General features: G+C 40.2%; 3 protein-coding genes and 1 long non-coding RNA gene across 8 annotated transcripts in view; 1 reads left to right on the forward strand and 3 right to left on the reverse strand.

The window, feature by feature from the left end:
• LOC134182068 (uncharacterized) overlaps nucleotides 1-819 on the reverse strand; it is a 9651-nt gene extending 8832 nt beyond the window's left edge. Inside the window, exon 1 of the mRNA XM_062649397.1 lies at nucleotides 689-819. Coding sequence (XP_062505381.1) covers nucleotides 689-763 — 75 coding nt within the window. The 5' untranslated portion in view covers nucleotides 764-819. The remainder of the gene's footprint in view (nucleotides 1-688) is intronic.
• Nucleotides 820-1804: 985 nt separating this feature from the next.
• LOC134182094 (uncharacterized) lies at nucleotides 1805-11035 on the reverse strand. Its single transcript, XM_062649428.1, has 16 exons — nucleotides 10535-11035; nucleotides 10335-10472; nucleotides 9279-9325; nucleotides 8859-8931; nucleotides 8709-8770; nucleotides 8423-8573; nucleotides 8279-8357; nucleotides 7995-8062; nucleotides 7902-7925; nucleotides 7514-7557; nucleotides 7359-7455; nucleotides 7214-7300; nucleotides 6920-7009; nucleotides 6751-6858; nucleotides 2519-2626; nucleotides 1805-2430 (listed from the first exon to the last, which is right to left on the reverse strand). The coding sequence occupies exons 2-16, from the start codon at nucleotides 10407-10409 to the stop codon at nucleotides 2182-2184; spliced, it is 1362 nt and encodes a 453-aa protein (XP_062505412.1). The 5' UTR covers nucleotides 10410-10472; nucleotides 10535-11035; the 3' UTR covers nucleotides 1805-2181.
• Nucleotides 11036-12817: 1782 nt separating this feature from the next.
• Nucleotides 12818-18578, forward strand: LOC134182535 (uncharacterized). 3 transcript variants are annotated; one of them, XM_062649956.1, is made up of 10 exons: nucleotides 12818-13005; nucleotides 13062-13185; nucleotides 15202-15252; nucleotides 15322-15351; nucleotides 16746-16828; nucleotides 16889-16971; nucleotides 17258-17292; nucleotides 17355-17501; nucleotides 17789-17855; nucleotides 18135-18578. In XM_062649956.1, exons 6-10 carry the CDS (start codon nucleotides 16953-16955, stop codon nucleotides 18434-18436), a joined length of 570 nt encoding a protein of 189 aa, XP_062505940.1. In that variant the 5' UTR covers nucleotides 12818-13005; nucleotides 13062-13185; nucleotides 15202-15252; nucleotides 15322-15351; nucleotides 16746-16828; nucleotides 16889-16952; the 3' UTR covers nucleotides 18437-18578. The 3 variants fall into 3 exon arrangements, with proteins under 3 accessions (XP_062505940.1, XP_062505942.1, XP_062505941.1); XM_062649958.1 differs by having other exon boundaries at nucleotides 13098-13185; XM_062649957.1 differs by lacking the exons at nucleotides 12818-13005; nucleotides 13062-13185; nucleotides 15202-15252; nucleotides 15322-15351 and having other exon boundaries at nucleotides 15866-16828.
• A 235-nt stretch (nucleotides 18579-18813) lies between these two features.
• Nucleotides 18814-20310, reverse strand: LOC134182536 (uncharacterized). 3 transcript variants are annotated; one of them, XR_009970352.1, is made up of 5 exons: nucleotides 20139-20310; nucleotides 19728-20076; nucleotides 19584-19664; nucleotides 19011-19362; nucleotides 18814-18953 (listed from the first exon to the last, which is right to left on the reverse strand). It is a non-coding gene; the product is annotated as an uncharacterized LOC134182536 (long non-coding RNA). The 3 variants fall into 3 exon arrangements; XR_009970353.1 differs by having other exon boundaries at nucleotides 19011-19161; nucleotides 19227-19664; XR_009970351.1 differs by having other exon boundaries at nucleotides 19011-19664.
• Nucleotides 20311-20399: the final 89 nt, after the last annotated feature.

Genomic DNA, 20399 nt, shown 5'->3' on the forward strand with positions numbered 1-20399 from the left:
CATGCTCTCTTTCAATTGTAACTTCTTCCAGCGCAGAGCCGGTAGAGGTTGAAAGAGAGGCGTGCTCTTCCAACCAGAAGCAGAGTCGATGCTATAGCGGCAGAACTGTAGAAGTTGAGAGAGGGGCGTGCACACTGAGAAGAGGCCGGAAGAGGCTGGAAGAGCCCAATCAAACGCGCCCATAATGAGAAGTGTGGTTAGAAGATGTATACTTCAAAGCTCTAAAGGCGACTGCAATATGCCATGGAAAAGGGTAATACGAGACTGAAGGAGCAAGTGGTTGTCACAACAGTTAACCTATAGCCTACTAAAAATAGTTATGTCAGGTTGTACCAAACAATTGCATGGTTTCTGTCGCTACTCTTTGTTTGCCAGCATCTCTATGAGACGCTAATGCGTGCAACTTTATAGGGACTCTTTGTATGAAAGCCGACACGTAGCTGGCTCCAACAAAAGAAAACACAACTTTATCTTAATTAACATCTCCAAGAAAGACAGTTAAGTAAACAATTAGCACTCGTTTATCAAACTCAAAGAGTACCATGCAGGTAGCATGATGTGCAAGGCAGTGCATATGCATGGCCACAAAAACCAAACTGTACGCAATTATTAAGCTATATATTGCCAGAACTCCTACAGACCTCCTACAGACCTTAGCTCCTAGCTAGAGGCGTAGTAGTGCTGTTACCTTAGCTAAGCTGATAATGATTATCAAGAGAGCAATAGATGAGTAGACTAGCCAAGAAGGTACAACGAAATCCATGATTAGACGGTAGTATCCGCAAACACTGATCGATGAGCATCCGGCGTCGTCGTGTTATACGGGAACGACGGCGCGAGAGGGTCTGGTACGAGGCTAATTATAGGCAACTGCATGGGTAGCTACTGTCTGTCTGTTCGCCATAAGCGTGAACTCGGAAGTGAGTAATGAAGTAGAGGTCACGCCAGGTGTGCACATTAGAGCACTAAGAGCTGCCCCAGTTGGACCATGTTATACCAATTATCTTAAATGGTTCCAGTTGCTGATCCGTTGGTCTTACAAGATAATTGGATAATAGCCATTGCTCCACCCGTTTGTGTTTGATATGCACAAGTACTATCCTTCCGTTTCGTTTGTAGAAAGGGCTTAGATAATTTGATAAACAGAAATGCCAGACCTAGCGGTTTCTAACGATACCGAGATCATCGCGAAAGTCCACTAAACAGCAGAGATATTGATGATTTTCAAAGTTCACGCTTCTGGCGAACAGACAGTAGTCTCAGACGCTTCCTGCCTACATCCTTCCGGCCCTACTACTGCATGTGCTAGAAAATGCAATATAATATGGCCATGTTTGTTTGTCTGTTTGTTTGTTTGTTTTAGTCTACTTTGTTGGTAGCTCCTCCCCTTTCACGTGGAAATATACGCGAGTGCCCGAGTGGCCTCAGGCTATCATTTGCTTGGCCATCCATGAATCTTCCACCAGCAACAGCTTCTGCATGATCCTTATTTTGTATCAACAGTGACATGACAGCTTTTACTGCAGTCACACATACAGAACTCTGTTGGCTAAGTGATTGAGTATGTGCAGTGTATTTAGTATCGAGTAGCCAACCCCACCCCTTTATAAATCAAGACTACAGTACTACTACAGTACTACTAAAAGTGAACCTTGTGTTGACTGCTTTCCTGACGATTTGTAGAAATCAAGCAATAGACAGCTGTTGATTACGTACTGTATTTTCTTATGGATTATCGCTGTCGTTTGCTTAGTTTGAGTTTAACATTATTCTAACAATAAAACTTTTGCGATTTTCAAGATTTGTTATGCAGTATTTTAGAGTTAGTTGTCTGTCATGATATCAGTGCATTCCATCTTTGAACACACAAACAAAGTTGGAATTAGAAACTAACTAACTATAACTACTACTAACCAGGCAAACAGACAAACAAATAAACAAACACAAAAATCAATAAACTGACAATAAAACTACGAAGATATTTAAATCCAGTGATGTCAAACATAAAAAAAGAGCAAACCACTAGATAAGACTCGAGCCAGTCTCTTCACTGCATGCATCATCACACAATTAATTAATCAAATTTTGATAGCATGTACATTCCAGTTTATATTAGTGATAACACACTTTTTCAATCTAGCCAAATAAATATATAATATATATATATATATAGTCAGTTAATTAAATGAGAGAGCTAACATCCATGGTATCAAATGCCATTTCGCTGGGAGATCGATACACAAGATATCTTGCTCCACGTGGGTGAGACTTCCACACTTCAGTTGCATTCAGCTGTCCTTCATCATTAGAATTTATGATAGTTGACTGTCTTTTCAACAACTTTTGCTTTCGTATCTGTTTTCTATTCATCAGTTCATTATGTTCCTGACTTTGATCTACGTACTTGCCATTCCACTGTTTCTCATTACCCTATAGAAAAATGTTCTGTTAGATATTTGATACTTCTAATGCTTGTGTAAGTGTTTGTCTGTCTTAATGTCTGTATATATGTATATACCTTGTAAACATGTCTTGTTTCTGTTGTTTCTGTTTTTTCTGTTGCTTCACTTTCTTCTTCTTCTTCATTCAGTTGATTCATATTCTCTAGTAAACTGTGTTGCCGTGCCTGCATGGTAGTGCAGATACCATTATATTGCCTTTATGAAATATACTTCAGTTGCTGTGAGTCTCCTAATCATGCCTGTATCAGTCTGTCTCTGTGCATGCAGTTTACTTGCAATCCGTCAATCAACCTACACCTCAATTTTTTATTCTGTCTGCAACACGTTATGTCACCTGTTTGTCACCAAAAGTGTACTTCTTGGTTTTCCTATTGACGCCCATTCAATTCTTAGAAGTTCTGTCTAAATGCTCTTCTAACTTGATACCCCAAACCCAAACATGATAGAGACAACCAACATTACATTCACTGATCTGTTACTGTGTTTTATAACATTCTGTCTGTTTATATGATATGTACGACTGTTTCACCACAAGACACAAAGTTTGTAGAGATATGCTTGTATTGTATTTGCCAACTGTCTGTCTGTCTGTCTGTCTTGTCTGTATGTCTGTCTGTCTGTCTGTTTGTCTGTCAATACATATATTTCCATACATCAGCAATATTACAGTCTAATTGTCCAAACACCAGTCCAAAAGCCCACGATGGACCACATAACAAAACCCAACTACATATAATTAACAAATGCCTCATCAACGTTTAGAGTTTTTAACTGTCCTGCTCTTCCTAATTTTCTACTAATTCACATTAGCATTGCATCTTTGCAATGCTATAGACAAACAGCAACGTCAGTACGTCTTGAACTCTCTGCTGTTCTTCCTCCCATCTTCACCTGTTGAGAGAATGGACAGTTGATCAAGGAACTGAAGAGCATCATGTCCCCATCTTCCAAAATGTTCAAAAACTAGGGCAATACAGTTAGAGGATCTGCCCCACATGTCCAACTCACCAGCATATTTCTGTGATTTCACGGCTTCTTGTTTGGCTGCAGCTGCACTATCTTCCAAAGCTGCCTGGAAAATAATATGATTGGCCCATGGGTGAGCCACTGAAATGTCGAGTTCAATGTCACACCCATATTGTGCATCAAACGCAATGATATCGGGTCTGTCATCAGTATTAATATTAATATATCGATTCCTTGGTTCTCGCTGATGTGTCATATTTAGTTGCTGTAAACAAAAATTGCTCCATACGCTCGATAGTGTTTCCCACAATCAAAAGTGGAAATCACTGATGCAAGGGGCATTTCACAACCCAACCTCAAACATGTTGCTAGACGAAACTCACCAGGCTTTAATGCAAACTTTGTTGAAAGAGGTACTGAGTCAAGCAATGCACCTGCTCCTACTCCTTGAAGAGACCTAAACCTTGCAGGTGAGCGCTGAGGCTGTGGGTTTGCAAGAATAGATGATACAATGTTATCGGTACTTTCCAAAGTCAATCTTTGTTGTAATTTTTTGGTATTGCTTATCAAATCAGCAGTGGATTTGTCTGCAGGCAACGCATGATGCAGCTGATAGCTGATAGATCCTTCAAGGAATTGGGAATTGGGCAAGATATAGTCTTGATGAGACCAGTGAGATCTCCAAAGAATTGGGGAAGACGAGTCAACAAGCAAGCCCAGCTGGATACAAATGCGATATGACATGTGGACTCAACTGATGACATCCCAAACCCGCCATTGCGAATTGGTAAAGTTGCTTGTAGCCATTGGTCATCTTCTATATTGGGGCAATTAATCAATTGCAAGAAGGTTCTCTTGGACAGCTGATCGTGAAATCTGGCTGCAGACTTTAGCTGAGTAGAATACACTGTCCGAGCAAGGCGATTTATTCAAGTCACGTGGCAAAAGCATAGAAGTAACATTCCAGATTGAGGGTCGTTCAAAGATGAAATCTGGTTGCAAAGACTTTGACCTAAATTTACGATGTCCAAACAAGACTCCGAGACATACTGCTGTTGCCAATTGGAATCCCCAAGATACGAATTCCAGTAGATATAACTTGAATGTCCCTATCAAGTTGAGGTGTTGCAATGTCATTACAAAACAGCTCACATTTTGTTGGCAATGTTAAGACCAATTTTCTTCAAACTGGATTCCACATCATTCTGGCATGAAAGCACATCATCCAGGGACCAATGAAAAACATATCATCTAGTCTGTCTGTCTGTTTGTCTGTCTGTCAGTACACATATTTCTTATACAAGACATTATACAGTCTACGCTAAAATCAGCAAGTTCTAAGAGAACTAGGACCCAAGAGGTCCCAAAGTACGACTAAGAGTCAAACAGTTTACAATAACCTAACAGAGTTACTAATGGCACCAACTGAGTCATCACTATACTGGACTCTGCTCATCTTCTGCAGTAACACTCTTCCATCGCAATTGAGAATCGCGTCCTCCAGTAGTTCTTGAACTCGTCCTGTTTGCACTCAGTTGTCCATGTTGCTGTTGTCTGTTTGTCTGTCTGTCTGTCTATCTGTTTGTCTGTCTGTCCGTCAAATAACATTTATTATAAACATACATCTATAATACAATGCTAGCAAGGCAACTATATAAAGTTCTGTAACTACGAGAGTTTACTAGGACTAGATTTTAAAAACAAACAAACATGAAACACTTAACAGAGAACAATGCAGACTACCCGGAGCCAACTTAGTGGCTGAAAAACTGAGTAGAGCAATCTACAGTACAGTCAGTGTCATTTGTCAGAGCTGAGATTTTTCTCATGATGACCTTTGCGTTGCACTTCTGAAGTTGAGTTGAGAATCTCTTTCTCCAGATGTCCAGAAACACAGCAGCGTTAGGTCAACCAAGTTCATCACGTGACTTCTTGTCTACCCTTTCCACAAAGTTTTTTCCCATCTCACCCCAAGGATCGTCCAAAATGTTCTATAACTAAGGGAATGAAACTGACTGTTGATCCACCTGGTAGATTTCCTTTGCATATTTTGCCTTCTTCCTCTCTTCTCATATTTCTGCAGCAGCCCCATTTGACTCAGATGACCTTGGAAAAATATTAGAACTCCAAGGGTGTGCCAGAGCTATATCCAGGTCAACGTTGCAACCCTTGTCGGGGTCAAATGTCACAATGTCTGGTCTATCATTTGAATTTGAATAGCAATGTCCGTGGCTCTCTTTGGTGGTGCACATTTAGCTCTCGAAGACAGTCAGACCAAGTTGATGCTATGGCTTCACGTGACCAAACTGGCCCACCACCAGATTTACATGTTAACAGATGGTAACCACTGCCATCTAGGGTGGCTCCACAGTTACATGTGGTATCCAATCGAAAATGTGGATGGACAAGCCCAATCTCAAGAAGATCGCCAAATGAAACTCATGCGTATCAAATGTGAACACTTCCGAAGTTGGGATTGCGTTCAACCAAGCTCCAGCTCCTTTTGCTTTTGAGGAGGAAAGCCGTGCAAAGTCACGAGCTGCAGGGGCTTCACTGATCAACTGCTCTGCCTCGTGTTTAGCAATAGATGTGTAACTGATGTTGAATCTTCTCGGTAGATGAAAGGAAGGAAGAAACAGTCTCTCCTACAGGAATGGACTGCGTGAGTGCTTTACTTAAGGCTTGCCTTTGTGAGATGACAAGGCTGTCTATGGTAGGAATAAGAATAAGAGAAGGAAAGCAAAGTGGTAACTCAGCTGTTGCATTACACCAAGAAGCAACAAAAGCAGGTTGACTCACGCTGGCCAAAGAAGTCATACCAAAACCACCTAGTCTGTCTGTCTGTCTGTCTGTCTGTCTGTCTGTCAAGAGTTTCAGAAACAAAAAATGACATGGACAAGCTCTTTGACTTTAATGTACAGATCCAAGTCCACTAATGTTTTAAAGTATTTCGCTGTAAAGGACTGGTTCATTATAGAAGTTTAGGATGTGTACAAGTAGAGGATCTGTAACAATAAAATAATCTGTCTGTCTGTCTGTCTGTCTGTCTGTCTGTCTGTCTGTCAAATAACATTTATTTCAAACATACATCTATAATACAATGCTAGCAAGGTAACTATATAAAGTTCTGTATATGAGAGTTTACTAGGACTAAATTTTAAAACAAACAAGCATGTAACACTTGTCTGTCTGTCTGTCTGTCTGTCTGTGTCTGTCTGTTTGTCTGTCTGTTTGACTATATTTGTCTAACATAGCAAAGAATTCAGTTAGAACTCAAATTAGTAATATATAACTGACATGAGATGTATACATTTATACATACCACTGCATTCAGCCTTCTCATGCGAAGATCATGTGATGAAGCAAACCGAGTCAGCAATGGCTTTGAAGAGTTACGATTATGTAACTGTCTGCGTGAAGGCAAAGATCCCTGTAAAATAAAGCCAAACTTTCATAAAACCATAACTACAACATTAGCAATATAGACTTACCTTAAGCTGTACGAATCTTTTCACAGATGATACAAACAATGAGAATAAAGTTCCCCATGTGACTGGAGCCAAAATCAATAAACAGTGACCCTACAATATGAGCAACAAAATGTTTCCTATAGTACAATGCTCTTTGTGTGCTTGTACGTGTGTGTGTGTGTGTGTGTGTGTGTGTGTGTGTGTGTGTGTGTGTGTGTGTGTGTGTGTGTGTGTGTGTGTGTGTGTGTGTGTGTGTGTGTGTGTGTGTGTGTGTGTGTGTGTGGTGTATGCATGCGTGCATGTGCATATGTGTACCTTTTTCCAGTCTGGGTTAACTTTGCAAAAATATTTGGCATGAGGATTATCCATAATGTGCCCACCAGCATCGGCACTTGCATGATCCTTATTCAACAAAAAAGCCTTTCACATTTTTACTTAACACTAGTGATTAAGTGATTACCTGTAGCATGCTTCTTTCTTGTTTGATCACACCAGTCGCTGGGTCATATTCACCATTGTCATCTTCTGTTAGCATTTTTCCATGATGATCCATAACTCTAATTAAAACCCTACAATAGACAATGATTGCTATAAATTTCTTTAGAGTGTACTTACCGCTTTATCCAATGTGGAGTTTCAACATCATGTCGAGGATAAACCTGCAATTTAAAGTCTACATTAGTTAGTACTTAGGCTGACATAAGCACAGTACATTTGCACCTTCATAAAATAATTCAGTTCAATTCCATTGATGTATCTCACTAGTATGTGCATCATGCAGTACAACTGTTTCTGTTACTTAATTGAATGCAAGACATAGAGCAGATCCTGCTAGTTTTCTATATTTTCAAACTTGTGTGTGTGTGTGTGTGTGTGTGTGTGTGTGTGTGTGTGTGTGTGTGTGTGTGTGTGTGTGTGTAGAATATAGAACATGCATTATTTCTCTCTCTCTGTGAGTGATAAGAATTAACTGTACACAACCATTACTGTGTTTGTACCGGACCTGTTTCATTGCTCTTGCAGTAGCCTAGAAATGTATAAAAAACAATCAAACAAACTTTAATAATCACCATTCTTTAAATCGATCAACACATACCGTGTACAACTTGGCACTGTACACTTTTCCAACAGCAATCAAAGGAGTAAAAGGATGTCTGAACAGAGCTATGGATTCACACAAAAATATATAGTTACCAACCAGGCAAAGCATAGTGTGTGTGTGTGTGTGTGTGTGTGTGTGTGTGTGTGTGTGTGTGTGTGTGTGTGTGTGTGTGTGTGTGTGTATGTGTGTGTGTGTGTGTGTGTGTGTGTGTGTGTGTGTGTGTGTGTGCTTGCACGCGTGCATGTGTTGTATTATATTTAATTACTACTTCTGCATACCATATAAAAAATGAAAGCCAAGAACAGCATACATAAGAGGACCACCTCGATAGTTATTTCGAAACCATGTCATTCCCAGCTATAAAACAAAGCTACATGTAGACAAAAAATCAAAACATCTAATTTTATTTTTATCGCACTAACATTGATACAGTTGTAGGAACGACCATCTATGGAAAGGTTGGTCTTATAATCAATCATAAACATGCCACGAAGAGAGCCATCCAGACGATCACGAAAAATAGCCACGTGACTGTATTTCAGAAGATATTTATGAAATGTCTCCACGGACATGCTAACAAATACATACACAGCACAGTCAAAAATTACTTCTTGGTATTCACATGCAGTTCCACATACTGCCACAACTGCAGTGAATATGTACATGTACATGAGATGTATGATTGTTGAATAATAATTTGTCACATACCTACTGCTTTCTTTTACTGACAGCATATCTTTGCAAAGCAAGAACAACTCAGTAGTAGACACCTAAAATATTAAAGAGATTTATATATATATATATATATATATATATATATATATATATAAATAAATAAATAAAGAAATGCCTTCTTACTGCATCTAGTAGATGTGTTTGGCACACATACGAATGAATTCGAAGATTTCTTTTCATAGATCTTTGCTTCTTCCTAATCAAAATATTTAAATTATTATCTAGATAGATTTGCACAATTGCAGATGTTTACACATGTGTACACACACACCACATGTACACACACACACACACACACACACACACACACACACACACACACACACACGTACACACACACACACACACACACACACACACACACACACACACACACACACACGAACACACACTGCTTAGAAACACATGCCTATTCATAATCATTCAAGCACACTTTATGTAAGCTACACATAACTGATACAAATTACACAAGTAAATACCGCATATGCACAAAAATATACATCAAATTGAATCACATACTCATGACTGTAGATTTCTACTTACGTTCCTCCCATTGCCACCATCCAAAGTACAACAGCTTCTACTAGCACCTAAAAATACATTCAAGATTGACATTTGTAACTTAATTTCGTTGGCAAGTGTATGTGCAAGCTTGCATGCCTAGATCTAGATCTATAGTTGAGACAGCAGTTCAAGGTGACTGCATGGTACTGCCTAGCGCATAGCCTAGTTGTCACATGATCATTTCCTGCAAATGTTAATTCATGTGGCATGAAGTAATAATTCATGGAAAGAAGCCGTTCCATGAAAAACAAAGCTCTAGTGTTCATGTTTCATCCTGTCAACCTCAAACAGAGTCTATCTTCTAACTACATAGCAACAAAAAACATACAGCTTAGCTTAATTAATTCTAATGAAATTCTATCTCAGGTCTTCTCTCTACATTTGCAGTCTATAGTCTACCACAAAGTTTTCACCTTTCCGCACATATACCTCAGAAACCTGTTACAGTCTATCTAGACTCAAGCTGATATGCTTACTAGCATGAAAATCTTAGAACAACTGTCTGACTCGTTGGTACCCGTCACAACCTGTTGCAGTAAACATTCTACTACAAACTTATGTATTCTAGACAAGTCCGTTCAAAAATATAGGATCAACATAACGAGAAGTGTTGTTAGAAGATCTAACTTCAAAGCTATGAGGGCGACTGCAGTCATGGAACTCCGACCGTTGCGATACTAAACTCAAGGAGCAAGTTATGTCACTACCAGTTCCAAGCAGTTGGTTCCTGTCGCTAGTCTTTGTTTGCCGGAATCTCTAGAAACGCTAATACGTGCAACTTTGAAGGGACTTTTTGTAACATGTCGCAAAAACCTTCGATAAAAGACTTTATCCTACATCTCCAAGAAAGACAGCTAAGTAAACAATTAACACTTGCCTAGTAACGAAACTCAACAGATAGTATATCTTGATGTGCAGGCAGTGCATGCATATGCATGGCCACAAAAGCAAAACTGCATTTAGTACGCAATTAACTAAGCAAGCAATATATTTGTCAGAGCTCCTACAGACCTAGCTCCGTAGTAGTACTGTTACCTTAGCTAGGCTGATCACGATTATCAAGAGAGCAATAGATGAGTAGACTAGCCATGAAGGTAAAACGAAATCCATGCATGAGCCGGTATCCGCAAACGCTGATCGATGAGCAATAGAAAAGCGCTCGTGTGCTGACCTCTAAACCAAAACAGAATCGCATCATCACAATGACTCCGCCTGACGTAATTGAAAGGTCACACCTATTGACACTATCTACACGCCTACGCCAGATAGCCGCTTCTCTGCCACCGAATATTTGCTGATTGCGACGCGTTTGTAGTGACGTCTTGACGCAAAATGTGTTTGCTACGTAGGCACGACGAGAGATGTACTAGAGAGTAGCTGTGCGCGGCCGGTCTCTCCCCGCCCCTGCTGTTCCCCGGATGTCACTTTTTCCTAAAGCGAGAAAGACTGGTTACAGGTATTACTTTTATTTTTAATTGCACACCTAATTGTAATCGAAAACAAAGAGAGTCTGCAGGGTGTCTGGATTCGCTGTCTACTGGACTGGACTTTACTGCACTCCGGATGTAACCGCACCCCAATAGTCTAACTCTGCCTAGTCGTTTTTGCCATGTCCGGGTCCGCTGCGAAAATTCTACATACGAGTGTACCTAGTGTACTGTAATACATAAAAATAAAAATACGTACACGGCATGCGGATTTTTTGGCCTGAGTAAATGCGCAAGCGCAGTAGCATTCGAGCCCCGACCCTCGCCTACTAGAAAAAACAACCCTTGGTCGACGGCTCAAGGGCAGCACGCCATGCACGTAGAAGCCTACCTCTACATGTCTAGAGAAACTTTCAGTGGAGATCCTTTGATTGCGACAGCAATCTATCTCTAGTCATCATCTGACTCGCATTCGGTTTCGTCTGTAGAGCAAAAGAGCGTGCAAGTTTGAAGGGACTTTTTGTAGGAAAGCCGACACAAAGCTCGCAAAAACCTCCGACAAAAGAAAAGACAACTGTAACTTACATCTCCAAGGCAGACAGCTAGGCAAACAAACTAGCACTTGTGTAGATATCTAGCGAAACTCAATATCGTAATGTGCAGGCAGTGTATGATCTCGGCATGGCGACAAAAGCGAAACTCTACGCAATTAATTTATTAAGCTCTGTATTGTCAGAACTCCTACAGACCTAGTCCTGCTACTAATACTTGCAGAACTCCTACAGACCTAGTCCTGCTACTAATACTTGCTACTGTTACCATAACAAAGCTGATACTAACTAGCAACAGATGACTAGACTAGATATCCAAGAAGGTAAAACGAAAGCCATCAGCCGACAAACACTAGCTGATCACTGAGCATTAGGGGAAAAGCGGTTGCGTGTCGAACTCTAAACCCCAAACGGAAGTACATCACGATGACACCGCCTGACCTGAGGGTGACGTATTGACAGTGCACACGTACAGACGCAATTGACAGTAGATTTACACGACTACGTACGCGAGATAGCCGCTTCTCTGCCACCGATTATTTGCTGATTGCTACGCGTTTGTAGTGACGTCTTGTATTATTTACCTAGTAGTTGTGGATTCGAGCCAGTCTCTCCCCGCCCCTGCCGTTCCCCGGATGTATTTCTAAATTAAGCGACAAGAGACTGGTACAGTACAGTACAGGCGTACAATTAATTTACCTACGTAAACACTTGCTAACTGTTGAAGAGGTGCCTATTAATAATTATTAATCATGTACGATCTTTGCATACTTCTAGCAGATGTTACATAGACATCTCCCGGGAGACGTTAATGTGTATCTGCACTTAAATTGTATTAGCTGATTAATTAAGATGTGTACGATCTTGACTTAGCGCAATTGACGTAGTCACTGAAAACAAAAAGAGTCTTTGGATTGTTTCTAGCGGCATCACTCTCGCTATACTTTGTCTTGTCTATTACGTAATAATAATAAAAATTTGTTTCATACCACTACATTGCCGGACGGTCACTCCCTACTTCTAAAATTAGCAATCCGTTTGTATGGCTAAGAAATTTGGCTACAGAGTTAGAGTAGTCATGCCTAGAATATTTAGAATACCGTTAGTACAGTCTTGTGCACCATTGTTGTCTTCCTGCCGCTTTCAATAATTTAATTCGAAAATGAATAGAATGAGGATGTAAGATATATATATATATATATCTGGCCAACAATACTTACAGAGACCAGATAATTTATATAATTATAAGAACATATTGGATAAGGATACAACTGCTACAACTCACCACTGACCCTGTGTGTCGATCACATGGTCGGTCTAATGTGGGAATCTAGGCATGCATGGCCAACTATGACGCTGCATGGGTCTTTACCGGTCCAGCGCATCGACGTGTCACAAACAATCTCCTATAAATTTCGTAGAAAGAACTCACAGAAACGAAACTCACCCATCTCTAACCATTCATCAATACGCATCCACTGACTACACAACCAAACCAATCGAATTCCTTAGTCACTGTACTCCGAGACCACAGCGCGAGGTTTCACTTGAAGAGCATCTAGAACTGTTCGGATCGGTTATTAGGACATGAAAACGTGTCTCCTGCAATGCAGAAATCGACAGAAACAGCTAAAGTTTTGCAAACGGTTCATTGGGAGTCTCTGCATGTATTCCCCTACCGCGAAATCACGATGATCAAGAAATGATACAAATCGAGCTTCTGAAAAAGTAAATCATAGTTCATATAATAGTTGCAACGTAGGGTAACTATAGTACAATTCTAGACAGAGGCCTAATTCCGATCGCCATGTTGTATTCAGAGAGACAGCTGCAATCTGAAGAGTGCAAATCTCAGTCAGTCAATTGGTTGATGCATTGAGAAGAAATCAGGCAACACTGAAGGCTGATGTTAGACAATTAGAAATGGATGTTGATAATGAAAAAGTAATTAATGTTTTATGTTAAGTGTGTTTTAACTGTGTGTCTAGTAGTTGGTTATCTTTCTGTCATATGTTTGTTCGGCCATTTGTTTGTCTGTCTGTCTGTCTGTCTGTCTGTATGTTGATCTGTATGTCTGTATGTCTGTTTGTTTGTCATTTTGTTTGTCATTTTGTCTGTCATTTTGTTTGTCATTTTGTCTGTCTGTCTGTCTGTCTGTCTGTCTGTCTGTCTGTCTGTCTGTCTGTGTTTGTCTATCTGTCTGTGTCTGCCTGTCTATATGTCTGTCATTTATTTTCCAACATCTAACTATTATACGGTGCTGCTAAATTGTAATATTGTGTGTGTGTGTGTGTGTGTGTGTGTGTGTGTGTGTGTGTGTGTGTGTGTGTGTGTGTGTGTGTGTAGGCCTGGATCAGGAATTTTTTAAAGAGGGGGTTGACCTGGTAGCAGTTATTTATAGCATTACTAATTTTCTCTTTTCTAATGAAATTATATAAAATTATTGAACCACGCCTATTGGAAAAAGAGGGGCTTTCAACCACCTGAACCCCCATCTGGATCCGGGCGTGGTGTGTGTGTGTGTGTCTGTCAATACATATACTTTCAAAGAACAACACTATTACATTCTAGTCTGGCCCAAAACGGCCGACGTCATAATTTAACTACGTGCGAATGAACTGTCAACTGTAAAGATCTTAGAATGTCCTAGCCTTGGTAACTTTCTGTTAATGACGCTAGCATTACATCTTTGCAAAGCTACCGACATGCATCTACGCCAGAATGTCTTAAAATCACGACTGTTCTTTCTTCTGTCTTTGTCTGTAGACTGAAATGACAGGCGGTGCAGGAATTGAGCTGCCTCTGAGCCCCAACTTCTGAAGTGTTTGAACACTAATGGGATGCAGTTGGAGGGGAGGCCCCAGACATCCCTTTCTCTAGCATATTTCTCTGATTTCTTGACCTCACGGGTAGCTGCGGCCACGCCGTCTTCCTGACCTGCTTGAGAGATCACATGTAGTGCCCATGGGTGGGCCATCGAGATGTCCAGCTCAATGTCACAACCCTGTTGAGCCTGTCCATCTGTTTGTGTGTCTGTCATTTATTTGAAACATTATTAGCAACATACAATCAGTAACTACTGGACCATCTAAGCAAAGCAACTAAATACTACCCAAGCCATTAGGGCTTGGATCTATCTACGACTTTTATGTTTATGTGGCTGTCTCTTGACCACTCTTCTTTATTTTACTGTCAAGGACTCTAGCATTTGATCGTTGTAGACACACAGAAAACACAGATCTCCAGTATGACTTGAAGGTTGATGCATTTGGCTTTCCTTCTTCGTCTCTTGATAGCTGTGACAGTTTCTTTAAATAGTTCAACTTTCTCTTCCCCAACAGCCAAATGTTTGAAGACTATAGGCACAAATGTTGGTCAAAAACTTCCAGGCAAGAGCTCCTGCTCGTACTTTTTGATCTTCAGATTTTCTCTTTTGTCTGTCTGTCTGTCTGTCTGTCTGTCAATCCTCATATATTTCAAACATGAACACTACTACAGGCTAATGAAGAGAAGGTGAGTCTGTCTGTCTGTCTGTCTGTCTGTCTGTCTGCCTGTCTGTCTTCTACTTGTCTCTCCTTCATTTTCTGTCTATTGTCTTACTTGTTTGTCTGCTCTTCTCTAATTAATGATCTACTAGCAGAGCAACAAAATATTTCAAACTTTTGTACTAAGTGCTTCTTGCCCTGATACACTAACAGACCTACTAGTGTTAAACACTGTTTACAATACTTGCCATGCATATGAAGACAGACTCTTAGGGTACAAGATCTTCATGTTAATTAACTACCCAGGGACTAACTACCCAATAATCACAGTCCTCACTTAATTAATTGCTAATTTGAGACGACGTACCATTTGATTGGATCTAGAGGGTCTACCAGACATGCAGTGAACATTACAAATTTATTTTTTGTATATTTTCAGGGGTTTAGCTTCACCACATTCTAGCCAAGATGTTTCCGGCTCAAGTCTACCGTAAGAAACGTGGATTGCACTTGCTACACATTTGCAAGTGTCATTACTCGTGTTTTCTTTCATATACAGGGATCTGCAAAGACCACTGACCTCTGTGAGGTATCAGTTATGTAAAAGTTTGATTAATTAAGATTAATTAATTAACATCACTTGTAAAACACATTGACACATGAGACAGTGTGGGCTTCAATGAGGCAGCATGCCAGGGGTGGAGAGGTCTGTGAATGCTGTCGTTAACCGGTCAGCTTACGCAAGCTGAAATTTACCAGACAAGTGGCTTGAGCTCAAGAGGTCACTCAGAGTGTCGTTGGTAGCTCAACACTCGTTATGGCAACCAAGTGCCTGAGTGTGAACGTGTGTGTGTGTGTGTGTGTGTGTGTATGTGTTTGTGTGTGTGTGTGTTTGTGTGTGTGTGTGTGTGTGTGTGTGTGTGTGTGTGTGTGTGTGTGTGTGTGTGTGTGTGTGTGTGTGTGTGTGTGTGTGTGTGTGTGTGTGTGTGTGTGTGTGTGTTTATGTATGTGTGTGTGTGTGTGTGTGTGTGTGTGTGTGTCTGTGTGTGTGTGTCTGTGTGTGTCTGTGTGTGTGTCTGTGTGTGTGTGTGTGTGTGTGTGTGCGTGTGTGTGTGTGTGTGTGTGTGTGTGTGTGTGTGTGTGTGTGTGTGTGTGTGTGTGTGTGTGTAATTTAAAGTAAATTAAAATTATTTTTAATACTACACTACAGCAGCTAGCTTTCACTGGAGCAAACCAAATCACTCGGCCTCGTTACCAAAGTCAACAAACTTCAAACAAATGTGACTTTTCTTAGCCCATGAATACAACAATGTGAAGTATTAGGAAACCAAGATTTACCAAAGTTAGCAATCTGCTCTTGTGCAAACACGGCAACCAGTGTGGTCTCGACTGAACACAATCAACAAGTTATTATATCCACCATGCAAAAAAATCGCCCAACTGAGAGCAGAAAAGAGTGAGCTAAACTTTATCTATCAACTCATGCTGGCAGAGAATCATAAGGCAAAGCAAAACATCAGCAAACTGAACGAACAAATCACAACATTGATATCGGTCAAAAGCCACAGTTGGAATATCGACTTACAGACGACGGCCAGTCATCGTACGATTGGTTGTACCTTCTCGAAGGAAAGATTGTTGTTGCTGCATTCTTTTTGCTCTTTCTTGTTTCCTTCATTGCATGTGAGCATCGATCTGTTTTTGTGTAAAGAAGCGTAGTGGCAGCAAGTTGGCGAGGAAGTAAGTACAATGTGCAGATGACAAACATGGCATTTGATTACAGAAATAGGGAATATAGACTGTACATCATATATGCCAGACAGAGAGTATCTTCTCAATTAATTATTAAGTGAGAAAGTTTGCTTTCTAGATTGTCTGCAAGAAGAGATTTGTGACGTGCTATAGTATTCATATGCTGAATATCTACGTAGCTTGCCTCTTCATTCTATTTTTACTAGCAACTTTCAGTTTGTATTGGTCTAGATGACTGGCTGTTTCATATAGCTGATTTAATTAATTGATGTTGATGTTCTCCTAAAACATGGAGCGAGTCCCCAACATGAGAGGTGATGCATTCAATATCCTTCAGTCAATACTATTACTAACGTGATGTCATTGTGGGATAGTAAGTCGGAAGGATCACCACTGGAGATTGCCAAGGAACATGGTTGCAGTGATGTGGTTGAGCTGATGAAAGAAGCCATAAGATGTAAGTGAAAGAAACAATTAATTTTTTCTTTATTTTTCTCTAATTTGTTTTTCATGTTTAAATTATTTTCTAATGTTGTGTTTTTGCATCCATTTGTCTGTTTATTTTTGTTTTGTCTGTGTGTCTGTCTATCTATTCATTTGTATGACAATGAGTTTGTGAATTTAACTGTAATTGAATTGTATGTCATGCAAGGAGGTGATATGAAAGTGTTGTATTGCTTTAGAAATATAATTTTCTGTGTACATACCTATGTATGTTTGTAATGTGTTTGTCATTTTCACAGCAAAGACACCAAAGAGAGAGGAGCTCGTAGCTACAGTGAGGAAATATAAATAAGAAGTGAAGGTTACGTTACTGTATTACATTATTTGGTGTTACAGGTGATGTTACTGAAAAGACAGCTGGCAGAGAAAGACGTGCAATTACAATCAAAAAGCAAAGAAGTGGCAGATAAAGACAGGAAGGTGGCATCTTTGAAAGCACGATTGGCAAGAATCAGAGACGTAGCTAATGTTGAGAGTGATGAGGTTTGTTCAGTTAGATGGCATTCGTGTTAATGATGATTATCATTGATGTACAGATAGTTGTATACATGTCAGTCAAAGTTGCTGCATTCTGTTCATGCCCACTAGCACGTCAATTTAGTAATAATAATAAATTAGAATTACCATTATTGATATCACCACTCACCTAAGTGACAATAATTTATTAGTTAATTGTTATTAGTGATCAATAAAATGTTGTAGATGACTGATTGACTATGTCGTATACATAAGACAGAAAATATTTTACTCCTTGACCTCTGCATTTTCAGGTTGTGGAAGATGATGTGACTGCAGCCAGAGTTCAATCTACTGCTAGCTCGAGTGCTCAGTCAACAGGTACATACTGATTCTTAGTTTCTCATGCTAGAATTAATGGATACGTGTGTGTGTGTGTGTGTGTGTGTGTGTGTGTGTGTGTGTGTGTGTGTGTGTGTGTGTGTGTGTGTGTGTGTGTGTGTGTGTGTGTGTGTGTGTGTGTGTGTGTGTGTGTGTGTGTTGCATTATGACTGCGTGTCTGTCAGTCTCTGTTGTTTTGCTTCATTTTGCTGCTGCTGATCACTTATTTGTACAAGTTTGTATTTCATTGTAAGGAATGATGTTTATGCCTTACACTAGAGAATGATCATAGATGTGATCCGTATTCTTGTCGAGTTCTACGGGCAATTCAAGGAGTTGGCTCTACCAGATGGTATCCACTCGGTCGTGATTGTGATGAAACACCAGATCACCTGAACAAATTCACTGTTCATGTCAACGATTGTGATAAAGTTCAAGCTTTATTTGATGTGATGGCACAGAAAGTAGGAGAAAAACAAGCAGCAGACAAACTACTTGACGCTTGCAAAACATACAAAGCCCAATATATGCGTCAGTCAAAGAAGCAATGGACAAAATGTAATTTGGGAAGGTGTTTTTGAATTGCATATTAATAGTGTTGTTGTAGTTAAATGTCCACAATTGTGATTTGTTGTCATTTTTAATTCGAACGTAGCAGTCTAGTGATGTGTGTGTGTGTGTGTGTGTGTGTGTGTGTGTGTGTGTGTGTGTGTGTGTGCGTGTGTGTGTGTGTGTGTGTGTGTGTGTGTGTGTTGAAAAATTAGACACGATGCTCTATTACAACGATGCACCAGAATGAAACTCTTCTTGACTCAGAAACTTGTGTGAATTAACCGAGTGGCTGCCAATAGAAGTCAGATATCCAGAAAGGATTGTGGTAGATGTACATGTTTGTGTTGTAAAACATGTGATCATGACGTATTTCTAACATAAAAGAGCCTGCACGTCTCGTTAAGTTTGATGACATTACTGCAACAGTTCCAGCTAGTACCACACTGTCTCTCACTTGTCACTAAAATGTACAACAATTCCTTTCACTTAGGCTTCATCTCCACGTCGGTCACATGAAGAATAATAATAGTCTCTCTTGGAGGACTCCTAACGCACAACAAAAATGAAAGCGAAACAAAGTTGGTGACAAACACGACGACTGACTCTTTCTCTCCTTCTTCTAGCATGTAGGATGATGCTATGGCCAGTAACGAGACAGCAATGACTATCTGTGTGGACCTTGACCATTAGGAAAGCACCTAATTGAGGGAGTTTGGTATTTCAGATTCGACTCCCTTCGCCACAAAGGCTGACTCTGTATTACAAATATCATTAGTATTTACAGTATGCTAATACCAGTGTCTGACAGACAGTAACTACATGATTGTTTGCAAGTGTTTATGTTGTCTTCTTTCTCTCTGCTTGTCTGTCTATCTGCTTGTCTGTCCGTCTGCATCTTTTATTCAACTTGTGCCAGAATGGATTCAATGTAGAACTCCATCATCATAATCTATCGCTAACAAAATTTGCTAATTATCACTAAACCAGATGTACTAAATAAAGCTTATCTTAATTATTATTCAAAAACATAATTTAGACAGAACAACTAACGTTTGCCAACACAGTCTAATTACTAGAATCTGATATAGTTAGACAAATTCACTACAAAACATTTTCAATCAGCCTTAGTCGACTGTGACCGTATGTAGAATGGCCAATGAAGGTAAGACCACTTACCTGAAAGCTCTAGAACCCAACAAGTGCGCTCATACTGTGCCAGAGATTATGTCCCGTATGTCTATCACCTTTCTCACCGCCCTGCAACAGAAAGACTCAAGAGATAAAACCGGATATTCAGTGGCATAAACATACAAAGCCAACCTTTCAACAGACATGACTAACGTCTCGATTCGTCTTGTAGAAACGCGATGAAAGCGACTGATCGAGATAAGATCCCGGATGTGAAATTATTGTCTCTCACATTTCACGTTTGGCCGTAGCAACAGTACGATGAGCACTAACATCACCCCGTAGGTCTAGTAGCCAGCGGTGATGACTATAACATTAGCCAAAAAGAACGCCTCAGATCTGCGTCTGAAGAGAGAAAATCACTCGAGATCAGGTGACAGAGATTATGTCCCGTCACTCATCCGTCTTCTTCGTTGTCTGCCAGAGTAGAGCTTGACAAGACAAAACCAACAATTTGGCGAAAGGAAGTCATATAATGAGCCTATCGACAGAGATGACTTGCGTCTCAAACGGAGTCGTAGAAACGAGATGGCAAGCACTGACCGAGATATGATACTCTGTGAGCGAGAATAGGTGCGATCAGTTTTCAAGTTCTACAGCAGCAACGTTACGACGGATGCTGACGTGACCCGCTCTACCTAGTTGCTATCCAGTAGGACTATGACGCTAGAGTAGCAGTTAGGTCTGGCTGCAGCTATTTGGCAGAAAACGAGTGACCGAGATTAAATGACAGAGATGAGATCCGGGACTCTAGTAAGGAATGACGTCATGTGACTTGCATCAACAGAAAATAGTGCCAATGGA

Source organism: Corticium candelabrum, chromosome 7, assembly GCF_963422355.1.
Source record: "Corticium candelabrum chromosome 7, ooCorCand1.1, whole genome shotgun sequence".
Taxonomy (NCBI): domain Eukaryota; kingdom Metazoa; phylum Porifera; class Homoscleromorpha; order Homosclerophorida; family Plakinidae; genus Corticium; species Corticium candelabrum.

What these genes read in the sequence shown, in the direction of transcription:
- LOC134182535 (XM_062649956.1), top strand. An exon ending in GAGAGGAGCTCGTAGCTACA is followed by an intron (nt 17,293 to 17,354) that starts GTGAGGAAATAT and finishes TTGGTGTTACAG; the next exon opens with GTGATGTTACTGAAAAGACA. An exon ending in CTCGAGTGCTCAGTCAACAG is followed by an intron (nt 17,856 to 18,134) that starts GTACATACTGAT and finishes GCCTTACACTAG; the next exon opens with AGAATGATCATAGATGTGAT.
- LOC134182094 (XM_062649428.1), bottom strand. Translation starts at nt 10,409, where the DNA reads ATGGATTTCGTTTTACCTTCATGGCTAGTCTACTCATCTATTGCTCTC. An exon ending in TCGTGATCAGCCTAGCTAAG is followed by an intron (nt 9,326 to 10,334) that starts GTAACAGTACTA and finishes ATGTATTTTTAG; the next exon opens with GTGCTAGTAGAAGCTGTTGT. An exon ending in ACTCCACATTGGATAAAGCG is followed by an intron (nt 7,456 to 7,513) that starts GTAAGTACACTC and finishes GGTTTTAATTAG; the next exon opens with AGTTATGGATCATCATGGAA.